The 17525-nt window shown below is 44.5% G+C and overlaps 1 protein-coding gene across 7 annotated transcripts in view; it reads left to right on the top strand.

Annotated features, from left to right (window-relative positions):
* Positions 1–1701: 1701 nt before the first annotated feature.
* The window catches only part of BTRC (beta-transducin repeat containing E3 ubiquitin protein ligase), a 1125814-nt gene continuing 1109990 nt past the window's right edge, over positions 1702–17525 (top strand). For 4 of the 7 annotated variants that reach the window (XM_078643631.1, XM_078643626.1, XM_078643630.1 and 1 more), the window contains exon 1: positions 1702–1917. In XM_078643631.1, the coding sequence (XP_078499757.1) occupies positions 1873–1917 (45 nt within the window). In that variant the 5' untranslated portion in view covers positions 1702–1872. The remainder of the gene's footprint in view (positions 1918–17525) is intronic. The other 3 variants (XM_078643627.1, XM_078643628.1, XM_078643632.1) reach the window with 2 other exon arrangements.

The following is a 17525-nucleotide window of genomic DNA, read 5'->3' as shown; positions in this document are numbered from 1 at the left end:
CTTCCAGGACCAGGTGGAACAGACAGGGGTGAAGCTTTAGTGGGGGTGTTTGGGTGTGACACTCCCAAATTCACGCGTGGCTTTGTAGATGAGTCTAGGGACCCTGAGTCATGTTTAGGCCTGTGTCCATTTTTCACATCATTTTTATTTCACTAAGAGCTTTTAACTTGTTTCTTTCTTGGAGTGAAAACTTAGATATATATATAGTGACTAGTTTACCAAAAAATAGTAAATCTGCATCCATAGAACTACTCTTTGAATGGAGGAAAATGTACCACTTATTTTTTTTTTATTAACAAAACACATGCATTAGTAGGCTTAGAACGCTGCACCAGTCTCAGGTTTCAAGGCATAATACTGGCAAGCACGCAAAAGGTGATGGGGCAAATGCTTGAAAATAGTGTATCCAGTGGCTATTGCTCAAGTATCCTTCCAACACATCACGTTTTGCCCACTATGCCACTGTAGCCACAGGCCCACCTGTTGCAAATCAGTACTGACCTTGTTCCTCGTGGAATCAATCAATTCCGAACTTCGTCATCTCACCCCTAGACCCTTCAACCACTGCTTTGTTAGTTGGGAAATATGAGATTCACACCCGCGAACCTCACTGGCTAAGCTGCACTCCAGGATATTACCACAGACATTGCCTACAGCCGGCTGAAATCCATGCAGACTTCCATACGTTTCAAAACACTTACACAGTGTGTCTTTACAAGTAAGAAACTGCCCCGGTTCGCAAACATGGGAAACTTTTTTCCGGGCCTGGCAGTGGACGTCCCCTTTAATGTTGTCATATATTTGCATGTATTTCACACGCGACTGTGAACATAGAAATATAACGTTTGCGAGGAAAGCATTGTTCCTTTTCTTGTTTTACACATCCATTGAGGACGTTGTAGAACAAGTATTAAAAAAAGGTAAATCAGAACACGAGAAGGCTAAAATCTGCAAAAATGCTGATCTAAATGCATTGCTTTTTTCTCAAAGCCTTGATTGACAAAATGCACGCCAAGAAATGTTTTGTTTTACAAATGTAGCGGTCAGATATTTTGTTTAATATTTCATGAGCGCACTTACCGCTCGTGATGTCTCTGCAGCTTTTAGTGTTAGGCGGTTTGCATATTTTTGGAAAGAGCATTTTGAGAGTATCATACTGTCAGGAGGTAGATGCCTACACAATCCTGCCGTCTCTTTTAATTGTATACACTTGTACGTCTACGGTTGTACATAAAAATAACGTTTGTATCTATTAAATATTATGAATGGGCAACACAATCTAAAAAAATAACTGAAGGTTTAAATATTTACATTTAAACGTTGCATTGTTGATTTTAAAACAATGGCTCTTTACTTCTTATATGCAGAAGTAAACCTTGTTGATGTTTTCGGCCTCGGATAGCTAAAGAGCTGAAATAATTCAGTTAGCACTAGACTGGCGTCACTAAAATGTTGTCACTAATTGCAATTCATCTCTCCACATCTGCAGAGTTGACGGGCCCTTAAACGCCGACAGGGCGAAACTGTGAGCTTTGCATTTCTCTCAGCTTCCTTGAGGTGCCTTTCGAAAACTGTAGATTGATTCTATATCATGACTCCCTCAACCCTAGCAGCAATCAGCTTTTATCTCTCCCTACTGACGTGTCCTGCCTCTCAGGTGTGAAAACTACATCTCCCATCAGCCCTGCTCAGCTGCGCACCTGGCGCAGGCGCCCTCGCTCTGTGTTGTGGCGTCGTTCGCTTTCGGTTTGCTGGGGAGGCTGAGAAGCGCACCGGCGAATTCCGATTTATCTATACTTTTGCGCTACTAGGGGACCTGATATCAGTGACATCGCGGGGGAAGTAATCCCCGTTGGGCGGCAGACGGCTGCCATGGACCCGGACTCGGTGATGCAGGAGAAGGCATTGAAGTTTATGGTGAGAGAACGGGACGTTACAGGGTGCAGCGGGGGCGCGCGAGGATGTAGTTGGAGAGAGGTGGGGGTGGTCGGTGTGATATCGCCGCCTGTAAAAGCGTAGGGACGGTTAGGTTGTTTATCATCAGCCGGTTTAGTGATGGGTGGACGGTAGATGGGTACCACAACCGCCATCTTGCTTGGATGCTGATGTTGCTGTTATTGCCTGTGGAATGATGGGTAAGAATTGACGGAGAAAAGCAGTGACATTAGGAGGCCCCAGATGTGCATTAGGAAGAGTCCTTACTAGGGACAAGTGAGAAAAGTGCATCTGCTTACGTTCAGAAAATCATTATTTTCTTATCCTATATGCCTGCAAGCCGCCTCTGCCACGCAGGTGCGTTGAGTTAAAGAAGAAGAGATGTACTATTTTTCATTTCAGAGCACCAGGTTTGTCTTTCTACATTTGTCTTATCTTACTTTGTGGGGAGTGTTGCTTCATTGCAGTTTTGTCATTTTGTCTGCAGCTTTTTAACTTTGAAAATCTTGTGACCTTTGAAGTCCAGCAACTTTTTCAGGAGTCTTTCAGCTTTTTTATGGAGTCACGAATTTTGCGTATCAGTGCTTTGGAGGTTTGTAACTATGGAGGATTATGTCTGGTGACTCATGATTTTTGTAAGCTCACACCTTTGTAGTCTTTTCAACTTCGGAGCGCATGACTTGAAAGTCACACAACTTTGAATGCTGGTGACTTTGGAGACTGTCAACGCTGAATGGAATTTTTGGACTTAGAAGAGTCCTGATTCTGCAGCCTGTTGACTTTCTGTCTATTTGCCTTGAGGGCGCCGCTTCTTTCTGCCACTCGGGTAGATGGCCTATTTGAGCGGCAGCTTCCTCAACAAAAATGGAAGGTTTCTCAATGCAAGCAGCGGTGGCCATCCGCGACCGCCCGAGTTGAGAAATCTCACCGGGTGGTGGTCTGGAGTAAGATTTTCCTCACGCGCACTCAACAACTTAACGTTGGCGAGCAAGGAAAAAACTGCGCTCCGCTGATTTTTTTTCAGAAATGCGTGCACTACGCTTAGTGGGAAAAGCTCAGCGAGTGGAATTTACACCCGGGCATATACTCTGCAGGTTGCTAACGGTTGTTTTCCTGAATCCACAGTCTGTTTCAGTTGTGAATGATTTCAGAAACCCTTATGCCTCAATTGCTTTTTAAGGTTATCATGTCTTTTGTTCTTGACAGAAGATAATGCTTGTTCCTACTGTGGTAAATAAATAAATAATACCCTATTTTTGACTAGACATATATCATAACAGATAGCTCAATAAATAAGAGTCAAGATTCGAGGTAGTAGGAGTTTTGCAGGTTTAATACAGCATAAGGACAGGAACAGGACAACCTGCATAGGAATAGGATGACAGGGCCCAGCAGCTGCTGGGGCTGGGTCTGGGATGAGCGCGCTGACTTTTAATAACAATACACGAGCATATATACATAGCGCAAACACATAGCATTACATTGCAGTAGGCGTAGCAGTGGGTGGAGCAGAAGGCGTAACGCGTAGCAGTCGCGAAAGATAAGAGTAAAAAGAAGGTGTAACTCAGACATGTGATGCGAACGTAACAGAATATGTCATGAATGGGCGGAAACCATGGAGGGGGCTACCTAAGGAGCCGGGACCTCTAACCTGGTGGTGCGCGCAAACTGGCAATGACGTATTACTAGAAGAAGCTGGGGCTATGAACTCTGTGCTAGGAGCAGAGACTAAAGTCTGGAGGGTCGGAGCGACATGTACCTAAACCCTATCTAGTATCTGATGTTTAGGGAACATGTTGATATAAACTAGAAGTCATGAGGGGAAAAGCTAATTGACTCTAAGACTAGAGCATGCATTTATTCTACATGTAGTGCGTGATGAAGAATATTAAATGACCATTAAATACAGTATTTCTCTTAACATGGAGCCGCATAGGCTAGACAATGACGGAAACTATTGATGCAGTTCAGTAGTTTAGGAATGCAGAGAAGGAGGACTAAACTGATAGCTGGAATCATAACATATTCTTGGCAGACTCAGAGGCAGAGCCAGGCTGCACCGGGCACTGCGAGGCAGGAAGTAAGTGAAAGGTCGAGGATACAGGTGGGGGCTGTATCGCTCCTCAGCGAGGCTTCAGGAGACAGGAGCTGAATCTGATGTCCGGGCCCTGTTGAGGCCTGGAAACGGGGACTTTATAATGAAATAACGTGCACACTGAGAAACGTGGCAACATAGCTTTACATAGGCCTGATATTCGTAGTATTCACGAGGACTGGAAACTAGCATACTAGAGGTGGACACAACTGTAATTGCGTCATTAATCGGACATGGGGAATAACATATGCATATTGGTCATGCACACATAACATATGATGGATGACACGTAGGGACACAGAACATGACAAAATTTACTTTTCCACATTCCCTCCTTGTCACTACGTTTCCATCAGGAAACATCAATACTCATGATACCATCTATCATTTCATACAGTACCATTTGTTCATCTCGAATTGTCTTGGAACGGGATATAGAACGGGGCTTGGGACTAGGAATACAAGAGGTAGCACACATGCCGCAAATCGCAGGGCCACATTGTATACAGAGGCAGCAGCTGAATATGATCGCTACTGCGATACCTAGAAAGGACAGGACTTTCCATCCCCAGGCGGAAATTATATTCCAGAACCAACCGGACCATGTCCAGGTGCCTGGATCTTGGTGTAATAGATGGGCAATTTTATGAAGTCTGGTTATAGCTGAATAAACAGACGGCGCGTTATTTGGAATGAAAATGCAACAACTGGATCCGATGACTCTACAGGCCCCGCCCCTATCGGCCAGTATGACGTCAAGGACGGGACGATTCTGGAGCACAACAATTCTCATAAAGGATTGCTCTTCGGTTAAGTTACCTAGAGCGGAGGCAGTCTCATCTACTACAGCTTCAAGGGTTCTTGTTAACCTACGGATTAGCTTACTGTTTACAACTGTACCTAAATAAGGGAACACACCTTTATCAATATCAATGAATTGCTCTGCAGCAGTCTCGGTATAATCGACAATCGGGAGGTTTCTCTTGTGTCTAGTATGTACTAGGAAGGAATTCCTATGGTAGTCAGGTGGGGCTAGGAAAACAGGTGGCAGTAGGAAGGCAATGTAACAGGTTCCCTCCCAATCGAGGGGCAGACGAACATATGCAGTTTGACCACAAACAAAATAAGAATGACGTGAAGCTTTAAAAATAGATTTCCCACTGTCATTATACTTGATAACAGTAGTACAATCACTATGTCCTACGTGTACAGAACCATAATTTCGGACACATAATTCGCCTTTGACTGGTAGTACTGAAATAGCAGGTAGGTCTGGAGTAGTATCAGACTGAACATTCAGGACCATGAAATTCGAAGAATAGTTACCTAAATTATACACTTCATTTTCTAGATCTAAACCTGTTCTGTGGGGGAAACCTTGCTTGTCTGGGAAACATGTGCTGTTAAGAAAAGACATGTCTGTTGAGGATGACGTTAACGTGGACCATGCTCCACATGAACCATTACGTGAAAAAGGATAAGGAAAGAGTGCAGAACTCCCTTCGGTGTCTGGAAAGGGGGGGAGTCGACCACACACCCAACAATTAGTGGCATTGCTGGTCTGGTGTGAATAATGTAACATGCGGATAAATGTATTGTTACGCATAGCGAGGCGGTATGAATATTCGTGAGGAGGCAGATCACTAAACGTGTGTTCTACTGTAACATTAGAAGGCTTATTTACATGAGGAACTGGAAAACACAGGAAAAATGCGTAACTAGTGCAGGAAATCAAAAGGCTGAGAAATAATATGAAACTTAGAAAAACGATACATCGGTTTGAGTTTTGACTAACTCTCTCACTATGGGGGTCTATTTTATACATGTCAGAAACAGTCTAACCGTTTCACCTAGGGGAGGACTTAGACAATCAAACTGACTGACTTATTTTACTAGACCGGAGTTTTTGCTTATACTCCTGCTGCGGAGTTTTCTCTAACAGGGGAGGGGTTGTGTCAATGTCATTTGCGGGACAGTCCTTAGGAACAATGTTTTGACAAGTCTTGATATCCTGGGAAATGTTTTTAAAGACCGGCTTTAATCCGTAGAATTTCTTGACGTGCGAAAGATGCACCCAGCCGCGGCGTCCTTCCAATTTCACGGCTGTACGGGTGGTGAGGAGGACCTGACGGGGCTCCTTCCAACGTGGCTCCAGAGGACTTGATCTGTCAAAGTTCCGGACGAGCACCATCGAACCTGGAACGATCTCATGCGGTGCCACCTCGGTATTGTCTGGAAATGCGGCGGCAACCTGTGAACGACATGAGTTGAGGGCAGACATCAAGGAAGCTAGGTAATCTGTCAGCATATTACATGAAACATCAGTAATACTTCGGGGTCTAGGAGTACCCCACATATTAGGGGGGCGGCCGAAAACGACCTCATACGGGGACAGACCTGATCTGGAATGTGCGACCATGCGCATATAAAACAAAGCAACTGGCAGAGCTACTAGCCAGTCCACACCCTTATCTTTACATATTTTTGCAATACGGATTTTCAGAGTCTGATTATGTCTCTCGACTAGACCGGCTGCTTCAGGATGGCGTACACAATGAAACTTCCACTGGTACCCTAACAACAGGGAAACGTGCTTCATCAATTCAGATGAGAATGGCTGACCGTTATCAGAATATACGACTCTAGGGAGTCCATATCGAGGGAAGAATTCACGAACCAACTGTTTGGCAGTGGTCGCGGCTGTGTAATCTGGGACTGGATATGCTTCTGTCCATCTGGACAAAGCGCATACAACTACAAGGACATACTTGAAACCTCGACATCGCTCCATCTGAATATAATCCATCTGGAGGACCTCAAAAGGGTGGTCAGGGGGCTGGAAACCACCTTGTTCCACCGGGACACTTTTACCTGGATTAAACTGACAACATATCATACAGGTACGGACTTTCTGCTTGGCTGCAGCTCGTAAATGCTTGTTGAACCAAATGTTCTGGATACTGTCTAACATAGCTTTTTCTCCTAAATGTGCTGGACTATGTGCGGTATTAATAATGACTTGAACCATAGAGTCGGGGAGAAACCATGTGGTTCTACCCTTTGTTAACCATCCTTGATCTGTCTGGACCCCTCCTTGTTCAGACCATTTCTTGATTTCATCGGGAGTAGCATGTAACTGGATATCTATGACATCTTGAGTAGGGTCCTTAACTATCATACATGTAGTCAGATCTGGAGTGTGTGTCATGTTAACTGGACTGTCTAGAGCCTGTGCTGTAAGCTTGGCTGTGCGATCTGCTAGATCATTACCTTGGGAAATAATGTCAGTAACTTTCGTATGTGCTTTGCATTTCATGATAGCAATAGATGTCGGTAAGTGTATGGCATCTAACAGAGCTTGAATAAGGATACCATGCTGAATCTTGGTTCCATGAGAAGTCATGAAACCTCTCTCCTGCCAGAGCACTCCAAAGTCGTGTACAACCCCAAATGCGTAACGTGAATCGGTGTAAACATTAACTTTCAGGTTCTTGGCGTGTATACAGGCTTGTGTCAGAGCAACTAGCTCTGCTGCTTGAGCGGACAGGGTATCAATACGGTGTGTTTCAATAACTTCGGTGTCAGTAGTCACTGCAAACGCGGCGACTAGTTCTCCTGTACTAGTTCTCATACATGAACCATCCACATAAAGTGTCAGGTCAGGATCTGGTAACGGAATGTCTGTCAGGTCTTGTCTTGGCTTTGTCGTAATGTTGACTACTTCCACACAGTCGTGTGCGGCAGGATTTGAACTAACTGATGGTAACAGTGTAGCAGGATTCAGGATGTTGCAGCGTCTAATATCTATGTGTGGCTGGAACAGTGTCAATTCATAACCTGTTAAACGTGCAATTGTCAAGTGCTGTGTTTGTGTTCGGTTTAAAAGAACTTCCACGGAGTGTGGGACTTGTACTGTCAAGGAGTGTCCTAAAACTATGGAATCACTTTGTCTGATAGCTAGTGCTGTGGCTGCAACTGACTTGAGGCACGCAGGCAACGCCTGGGCGACTGGATCTAGTGTGCTAGAAAAATAAGCACACGGCTTGTATTGTCCTGCTTGATCTTGTGTGAGAACAGATAATGCTGTACCTTCGCGTTCAGTGACGAAAAGTGTAAAAGGCTTACTGTAGTTCGGTGTCGCTAGAACTGGAGCTTGACATAAAGCTTTCTTTAACTCGTTGAAACTAAGTATATGTTCAGATGTCCAAGGGAGGACAGTCGATACGGCTGCCTCCTGTGTCGTTAACTGTATCAGTGGCTTGGCTAGAAATGCATACTGAGGAATCCATTGTCTGCAATAAGAAGTAAGGCCGATAAAGGCACGTACCTCCTTCTGGGTCTTGGGCTGAGGAAGACTCGCTATTAACTGGATACGGTCTGGTGTCAACTGCCTACCCCTCTTGGACAGTAAGTGTCCTAAGTAGACCACTTGCTGGACACAGAATTGAAGCTTCGAAGGGGACACCTTGTGCCCCATCTCGGCTAGGAAATACAGAACCGTCAGTGACGCTCGCTCGCAGTCACGTTCAGAACGGGCTGTGATCAGTAGATCATCGACATACTGGAGCAGGGCAGTGTCAGTTGGCATGTGAATATTGTCTAGTTGTCTCTTGAGTGCTTGACTGTAAATACTAGGACTTTCTGTGAAACCTTGAGGAGCGCGTGTGAACATATAGCTCCTTCCATTTAAACAAAATCCGAAAAGAAACTGGCTGTCTGGATGAATTGGAACACTAAAAAATGCATTCTTGAGGTCGATTACTGTAAAGAACGTGGCTTCGGAATCAATAGCAGTTAACAGGGAAGAGATATCTGGGACAACTGGGTACTGAGGAATAATACATTTATTAAGTTCCCGTAAATCAATCACTAATCGATATACTGGGGGTGCATTTGGATCAGTACGTTTCATGACTGGAATGATCGGAGAGTTACATACATTGGAGTCAGTTTCTACAACTACTCCTTGAGCCATGAGCTCGTCAATAATTTTGGATAAGGCTGCTACAGCCTCAGGTGGCAATCTGTACTGTCTGATTCGTGGTAACACTACACCTGGCTTGAGAGTCACACGATAGGGTGTGATTTGCATGTAACCTACATCAGTTGGACCTTGCGCCCATAAATGCTGCGGAACTTTAGACAGTCTGGAATCAAAATCTCGTAATACATAGTGACCCTTAAAGTCACGTAGGAACAGACGTATTCCCTCTGGGGAACAACATATAACTGCACCTAACTCTTTCAGTGTTTTAATGCCTAACAGATTTTCTGGACATGACTTAGTAAGTAACAGATCAGTAGTGCGGGACAATGGACCTACTTCTAGAGTGACTGGCTTTGAAATCTCATTAACGATAGGCTTTCCTGAAAATCCAAGGGAAACATTTCTTGAGCCTGAGAGCGGAGCCCCTGGAACTTCGGCATGACTAATTGTGGTCCTACTTGCCCCTGTATCAATCAAAAACTTTCTGTCTTTCCCTAATACTTGACTGTGAACATAGGGACCTTCTTGATCTACAGGTATCTCGATGAGAGGCAAGCCTACCTCCCTCTCTAGGCTGTTTCATGAATATGGCTGGTACTCTGGATACTCAGACTGGGCATACTGGTACATCTGCGATGTAACATGCTGTGTTGCAGCAATAGGCTGCGGTGCTGTAACTGTCTGTTGTGCATTCTGTGGCTGAGGAATCTGTGAAACTTGTTCCTGTCTAGGCGGACGTGGTCTTTCTTTAGTCTTACCAGTAGCTATGTTATGTTTCAGAACTGCACACTCATTTATAAAATGACCTGGCTGTTTACAATAATTGCAGTTCCCTTTAACGGGAGCTGCAGGATGACTGGCTTGATTCGGACCCCTCTTCTGACTGTCTTGAGGAACAGATTGTGCAACTAGTACTTTCATTTTCGTGTCTTTCATACGTTTTCTCTCGTGTTCTTGCTCTTCCCTGATTCTATTCTGGTGGTACTGGAGCATCTGGAGCATCTGGGACGGAGTATTTGCTTGCCAGGTGCTTTCGACTTTCAAAACTCGGTTTTTAACTTGTGGGCTTGAATTCTCGACTAATTTGGTAACGAAAAGGTGAGGGTATGACTCACTACTTGTCTTGAGGCCACTGTTGATACTAAAGCACTTTTCAAACCTAGAATAAAAATCACTAATATCTTCATCTTGTTTCTGTTTACAGGCTGAGATTGCATCCCAGTCTTCTTTTCTCGTTGTTAATAATCTGGGTAAAACTTGTATCAATAATTCTGGTAATTCTTTACATTTCTCTCCAAGACCAGTACCTGGTACACGTATCTTATCTTCTGCTTCTAGGACTGCCCAATCTATCTTTTTCTCTCCCACCTCCCATTCTTTTTCCTTTAGCTTTTCATACACCCCTGCGGGTAGCAGAACCTTTAACATTTTAATGATATCTGGGTAAGTGTATTCTCCCATACGGAGCATGTCTTTTAATTCTCTATGGAACCCTGCTGGATCTTTGTCATGACAGGGAATTAATTTCTTCATTTCGAGGAGTTCCATCTTTGTGATCGGAGTGTATACAAACACTCGCTGCATTTCGCCACCCGCTCCTCTGACTGGGTGGACTTCTCGTAACGGATTCTGTCTGTCTATGTAAAATGATTTACTTTCTGGGGGTGAGACATGAACAAAATGCGGGTTCAAAAATGTTCTATATTTGTGGCGCTGTTCTAAAATGACACTAATTAAATCGGTACCTAGACCTCTCCATTTGTACTGGAGTAACTCGTTCAGGATATCATGTAACGGGCCTGGATCAGAATGTTGACCCTCATACAGAGTAATGAGGTGCTGAATCATATACATACCCACCAGTCGCTGCTCGGCTGGGGGCATTTTCAGAAACATTTGTGCCACTATTTCGTCCGGAAAAGTGGTAGAATCAGTAATCCATCTGACTGCTGATCGGACTAGTTCTTGTTCATGCATGGTACTTAACTCACTATAACCGATTCGTGATTTCAGAATGTGATCGGTAGCTTGGAATACTTGTTCTAGGGAACCTTGTTCTGGTGCTGAATGATGGAAAATTGACTTGTGTTCTAGACGTAAATGGCGATCTGGAAATCTAGGTTTTCCTACATACGCTATTCTGGCAGTATTCTCATCGTCTTCCTCTTCAGGATCAGAGGTACTTTCTTTCTCGCTTACTTGTGCTGCTTTACGCTGTTCGTGTATCTTTATTATCTCTCTACGGATTTTCTTGTACATACTTTCCATGGCACCAATGGTATTGTGCTTTCCTTCGGCTATATTATCACTCCACTTTGTCAGGGTTTTCATTTCCTCCGGGTCTTTAGACGGGTAATCCTGTTCTCTTATTAGACAGTTAATTAAGAACTTTAATATCATACGCTGAATCTCGGCTTTCCTTTGAGACATGGCATCACTAATACTTTGTGGGTCATCCCCTGTACGGATGAAACGATATATCCTGTCTAGATCTTCTTTCATATTTGGTAGGGTGACTAGATACTCGGTCACTCTCCTTACGCGTACGGAATATAAAACCATATTAAACTCGCCTGGAACTGGGTCATAGGCACATTCGCCAAGGGTTTGCCTGATTTCTGCAACAGACTTATTACTCTTAGGAGTACGCTGTGATGCTTGAGCATGTAATTCGAGTGCTGATAAACGCTTGCGTGGCGGCGGGGTTTGGGGAGGACCTCCTCCTGCGGCCCCTAAACTAGAATCATCGACTGATGCTTTTCGTCCTGGCAGAGTGGGTAATTGTAACGTGGGCTGGACTTGTATGGCGGGCTGACCCGGGGGGGCTGTTAAGGGCACCCCGGTGTCTGGAGGAGCAGGAATTACCTGATTTACAGGGACTGGCGGAGCGCGAACAGGATTTGCATATTCGGGGACTGTGTCGTCCAGATAGGACGAAATAAAAATATCAGCTGCGGTCGGTTTGTGATGTAGCTTGGTCGGAACTAATGGTGGCGGGAAATTACTAGATGCCTCCGGGGTCGCTTTTGGCAAGCCCTCAGCAAGAAGAGGATACATACCCTTAATGAGGGCATTCCTCTGTCTGTCTGATTGCTCAGTTCTAACTCGTTCACCTATCTCGATTAATTCTCTTTCTTGGGCTCGTTCTTGGGATTCTCTACTTAGTTCTGACTTTCTGATTTCTTTTTCGGTTCTTTTATGAGCTTCTTTGCGCCATAGCTCGATGGCGTCTTTCTGTGATTGTCTGGCTTTCTTTTTCCATAATGCTTCTTCTACTCGCATGATGCATTCGGCATCCCATGTACCCGATACGGGCCATCTATACTTTTCTTCTAACTGTTTGGTATACTCTACCCATAAATCTAGATACAATATGGCACTTATGCCATGCTTCTGATACATAAAGTGACCTGGACTGTCCCTGGGCGGGACGGGAACTGCTGCTTCCAGCAGACCCTTTCTAGTTTTTAACTGACGTAATTTTGAGAAGAGCGGCATGACTGGACTATAATCTGGACATAATACAATACACAATGAAAACACGAAATCACGTCGCACTCATACCACAACATTAAAATACATGACGGACATTTAAAATAACAGTTCGAACAGAATACTACCTGGAAATACTTGAAATTTCTCGAGAACAGAACTGACTAGAACAGAAACTAGATGCACTGCTGAAACAGTACGAAACTTACCGGTCTCTTAAAGAGACACGTCAGGACCCGCATCCACCGAAGTGGACACTTCGTTTGTGGGACTGTGTACCACCAACCCACAGACCAGAGTCAATTAAATTGACCCTGTCTAGATACCACCCCAGTAACGGTACTCACCGGGCAGCAAGAACGGAAGGCCTCGGACTGGACTGGACTGCTACGACGACAAACTTCGGACTTCAGTTACGGGTGGACCTCCGGATACCTCGGACCTTGGACTCTTGGCTTGGGCTCTGGTCGGGACTCGCCGCGTTCCTCCACCGTCTCGTCTGGATGCTGGACCGCCTCCTCCGTCTCCTCCGTGGGCCTGAGGGATACTTGAGCAGAAATATCTGCCACTGCGCAGAAGAGTTCCGTCACGACTGCAGAGGGTCAGGGGGTCGGCGTGGCTTCACCGACGCGTGGGGAAAGGGCAAGTCCCTATTCGGGCGCCATTATGTGGTAAATAAATAAATAATACCCTATTTTTGACTAGACATATATCATAACAGATAGCTCAATAAATAAGAGTCAAGATTCGAGGTAGTAGGAGTTTTGCAGGTTTAATACAGCATAAGGACAGGAACAGGACAACCTGCATAGGAATAGGATGACAGGGCCCAGCAGCTGCTGGGGCTGGGTCTGGGATGAGCGCGCTGACTTTTAATAACAATACACGAGCATATATACATAGCGCAAACACATAGCATTACATTGCAGTAGGCGTAGCAGTGGGTGGAGCAGAAGGCGTAACGCGTAGCAGTCGCGAAAGATAAGAGTAAAAAGAAGGTGTAACTCAGACATGTGATGCGAACGTAACAGAATATGTCATGAATGGGCGGAAACCATGGAGGGGGCTACCTAAGGAGCCGGGACCTCTAACCTGGTGGTGCGCGCAAACTGGCAATGACGTATTACTAGAAGAAGCTGGGGCTATGAACTCTGTGCTAGGAGCAGAGACTAAAGTCTGGAGGGTCGGAGCGACATGTACCTAAACCCTATCTAGTATCTGATGTTTAGGGAACATGTTGATATAAACTAGAAGTCATGAGGGGAAAAGCTAATTGACTCTAAGACTAGAGCATGCATTTATTCTACATGTAGTGCGTGATGAAGAATATTAAATGACCATTAAATACAGTATTTCTCTTAACATGGAGCCGCATAGGCTAGACAATGACGGAAACTATTGATGCAGTTCAGTAGTTTAGGAATGCAGAGAAGGAGGACTAAACTGATAGCTGGAATCATAACATATTCTTGGCAGACTCAGAGGCAGAGCCAGGCTGCACCGGGCACTGCGAGGCAGGAAGTAAGTGAAAGGTCGAGGATACAGGTGGGGGCTGTATCGCTCCTCAGCGAGGCTTCAGGAGACAGGAGCTGAATCTGATGTCCGGGCCCTGTTGAGGCCTGGAAACGGGGACTTTATAATGAAATAACGTGCACACTGAGAAACGTGGCAACATAGCTTTACATAGGCCTGATATTCGTAGTATTCACGAGGACTGGAAACTAGCATACTAGAGGTGGACACAACTGTAATTGCGTCATTAATCGGACATGGGGAATAACATATGCATATTGGTCATGCACACATAACATATGATGGATGACACGTAGGGACACAGAACATGACAAAATTTACTTTTCCACATTACTTTATGATACTGGTACACACAACTTTGAAAATATGAGCTTAAACCCTGCAGCAGCCCGTTTCTTACCTTTACATTTGCACTATTTCGTTTTTTTTAAAATAAGCACCCAATTAATTTAATGGATAAATGGTTAGACTTTTGTGACTCGAGGGAAATGCTTATGTTAAAATTGAAAAATATTGTAAATGGGATATTTTACTGGAGGTTAATTATGGGCGAGCTTGGGGTGGACCCAGTAATAATTAAATATTTTAAAATCGTTACATTTTAATACCTCAGTGGCTGTTCGTTATACACAGGAAGGGAAGGTAACAGATTGTTTTACGTGATCAAGTGGGGTCAGACAGGGCTGCATATTAGCACTGTTCCTGTTTAACTTGTATATTAATGGCCTAGATTCTACCCTGAGTGCTATTAAAGCAGATACCCTGAGGATAGGCTCAAGAGCTGTCCTGGTTCTGCTCTATGCAGACGATGCGGTGCTGCTTGCCCGCACTCCAAAGGGTTCGCAGCTTCAAATTGATGGCTTTGTGACTTTTATGGAAAACCTGGATTTGTCCCCCAATCTCTCAAAATCATATAGTATGGAAATGGGGAAGAAGCCAAGTAAATCCTACAACTATACTATAGGTTCACATACCTTGGGGAAAGTACCAACATTTTCTTATTTGGGCATTTTTTTTTTATGGACATTTGAATTTCAAACATTTATTAGAGAAGAAGTGCCTGGCCCTGACTATGTCCACAGGTTCTATTGCTAATTTTGCACAAAGACTAGGATGTTGGACCCCGGGAATGATTTTAAAGTTATACAATTCAATTTGTTGTTCTATGGTTTTATATACGGAAGCGAGGTTTGGGGATTTATTAAGGCTAATAATCTGCAAAGGGAGGAGAATAAATATCTCAGACGTTTATTTAAAGTTCCTCACAGTATTTCAGAATTCAGTGTTCACGTAGAACTGGGGCTCAAATATATCTCTGACCTGGTGCCAGTTAACCCCCTGCTCTGTTGGGTGAAGCTGTGGTCAGATACAGAGGCGGGTTTGAGTAGGCTGGTAATCCAGGATTGTCTCTCCTTAGATCACACACTGAAAATTCCCTAGTTAAAATACGTCAGGGATTCTTTTTATAAACTAGGGCGTGTAGATCTGTTCACCAAACCTAATAAAATAAGAACCCAGGATAAGGCAGTTACTGAAGACCTGTACTTTAAGTAAGCCATGGCGCAACGTGAAGCCAGAGAACTTTCTAAACATACGGTGAGAGAACACATATTAGTCAAATCAACCCAGGGTATAGAACCATACCTAGCACTAATAATCAGTCCACATGACAGATTTTTAATTACTCGTTTTAGATTAAATCTTATTCATCACCTACTGGCGGTACCTGCAGGTTTTTATTATGAATTCAGAAGAGAGAGGGCTCTTTGGCTGCGACAATAGGTCTCCACAGAATATCCTACATCTAGTTCTACTTTTCCCGTACTACGCCTATCCCAGAAAAATGTTCCTGAAGGGCCTTTTAAGAAGAGTCAGATTTAGGCATGCACGTGTAGCCTTGTTTTTAAAATTGTCATTGGATGTTTTTACACTCTTCTGTGTTTCCAATTTTTTAAGAGCTGCTTTAAAGTTAAGAGGAACGAGGGATGTTTGAAGTCTAGAGGTATTCTTGCCATGCCACACCACTACGTGTTGCGCTACTGTTATAGCAGATTATTTTATGGCTTTTTTTTTTACAAATGTTAATTTGTATTAATCTCGGATGCACTGACATTGATATCAGGTGATAAAGGTGGGAGATTGACAGTATATGTAACTGGTGTTATTTATGTATGTGGTAACCCTTTTTAAAGTTGTCTGTGTGATGTTGGTATTTGTCATAAATAATGTATCTTTTATGGTAATATTTTTTATGTGTCGAATAAAGATTATTTTGATTATTATTATTATTATTTTTTTTTTTTTTTTTTTTTTTGGGTTATAAACTTTTATTCAGAGACAGTACATACACACAGCTCTATGCCTACAACCCATAGGCCGGCAGCAATGTAAATGCACTTCAAGACCATCATGTTAGGATCGGCAGATCTTACAGAGCAATAGCCCCCCGGGGAAAAGTGGACGCCCCACCTCTTCTCCTCTGCTGTGGACACTTTCCCTAGGTACTATGGCCTTCCCATCCTAACCTCGCCCCCCCCTTGTCAGTGCCCACCCAGCACCACTATGTGATCAGGTGTGTTGGTGTGGGATGTCTGTCTAACCCCTAAAACCCAGTTTATAACCTCACTTACAACTACCCCCCCCAAACCTACCCCCTTCCCCCCCCTTAACTACCCCCGTGCTTGCCTCTGCATGACTCCCAAAACCATGTCACCTCCTAACCTGTTCTTCCAATCCGTAACCTACACTCTCCACCCGCACCAAACCTCAGTGACCCCTGAGTCATGCGACGACCCGCCCTGCAAGTAGTACACTGGAAAAGGCGTTCAAATGGCACGCTACCACTAGCCTCCCACAACCCTTGAAATCCCACACAGAGACGCACCCATGCATTCACTAATCACCTAATCCGTGATAATCGAGCCCCGAACCTCAGTGTCCTCCTCCCCGATCTGGATCTCCTCTTCCTCATGTCCCGAATCCGCGTCAGTCCTTGTGGTAGCATACGTCAGGTACTGATCCCAGAAATTTTTCGGTCTGCTGCGAGGAGGTAGAAGCTCGCTATAGAGCTGCGATTGAGTGCACCCATAGAGCATATCTCTGGACCACCTATCTTTGGTCGGGAGAGGTCCTCGCATCCAGCACCGCGCCACCAACCGTCGGGCCATGATTAGTCCCAGATCTGCAAGGCGTCGCATTGCCGGCGGGAGAATCCTGGAGTGACCCAGAAGCGCCAACGCCGGGTCAACCGGTAATTCGGTCTCCAGTATGTAGCCCAGCTCCTCAAAAATGTCCGCCCAGAATCTGTTGATGCCCGGGCATGTCCACGCAAGATGCATGAAATCCGCCACTGGGGAGTGGCAGCGATCGCACTCCGCTGATTGTCGGAGGCCGTACCTATGTAGGCGTTCAGGGGTGTAATACACTCTATGCAGGAATTTAAAGTGGATGAGTCTATGTCGAGCGTTAATGGAAACCCTTCTA

Source organism: Lissotriton helveticus, chromosome 5_1 (genome assembly GCF_964261635.1).
Source record: "Lissotriton helveticus chromosome 5_1, aLisHel1.1, whole genome shotgun sequence".
In the NCBI taxonomy this organism is placed as follows: Eukaryota; Metazoa; Chordata; class Amphibia; order Caudata; family Salamandridae; genus Lissotriton; species Lissotriton helveticus.
This window is presented reverse-complemented; position numbering and strand designations above follow the sequence as displayed.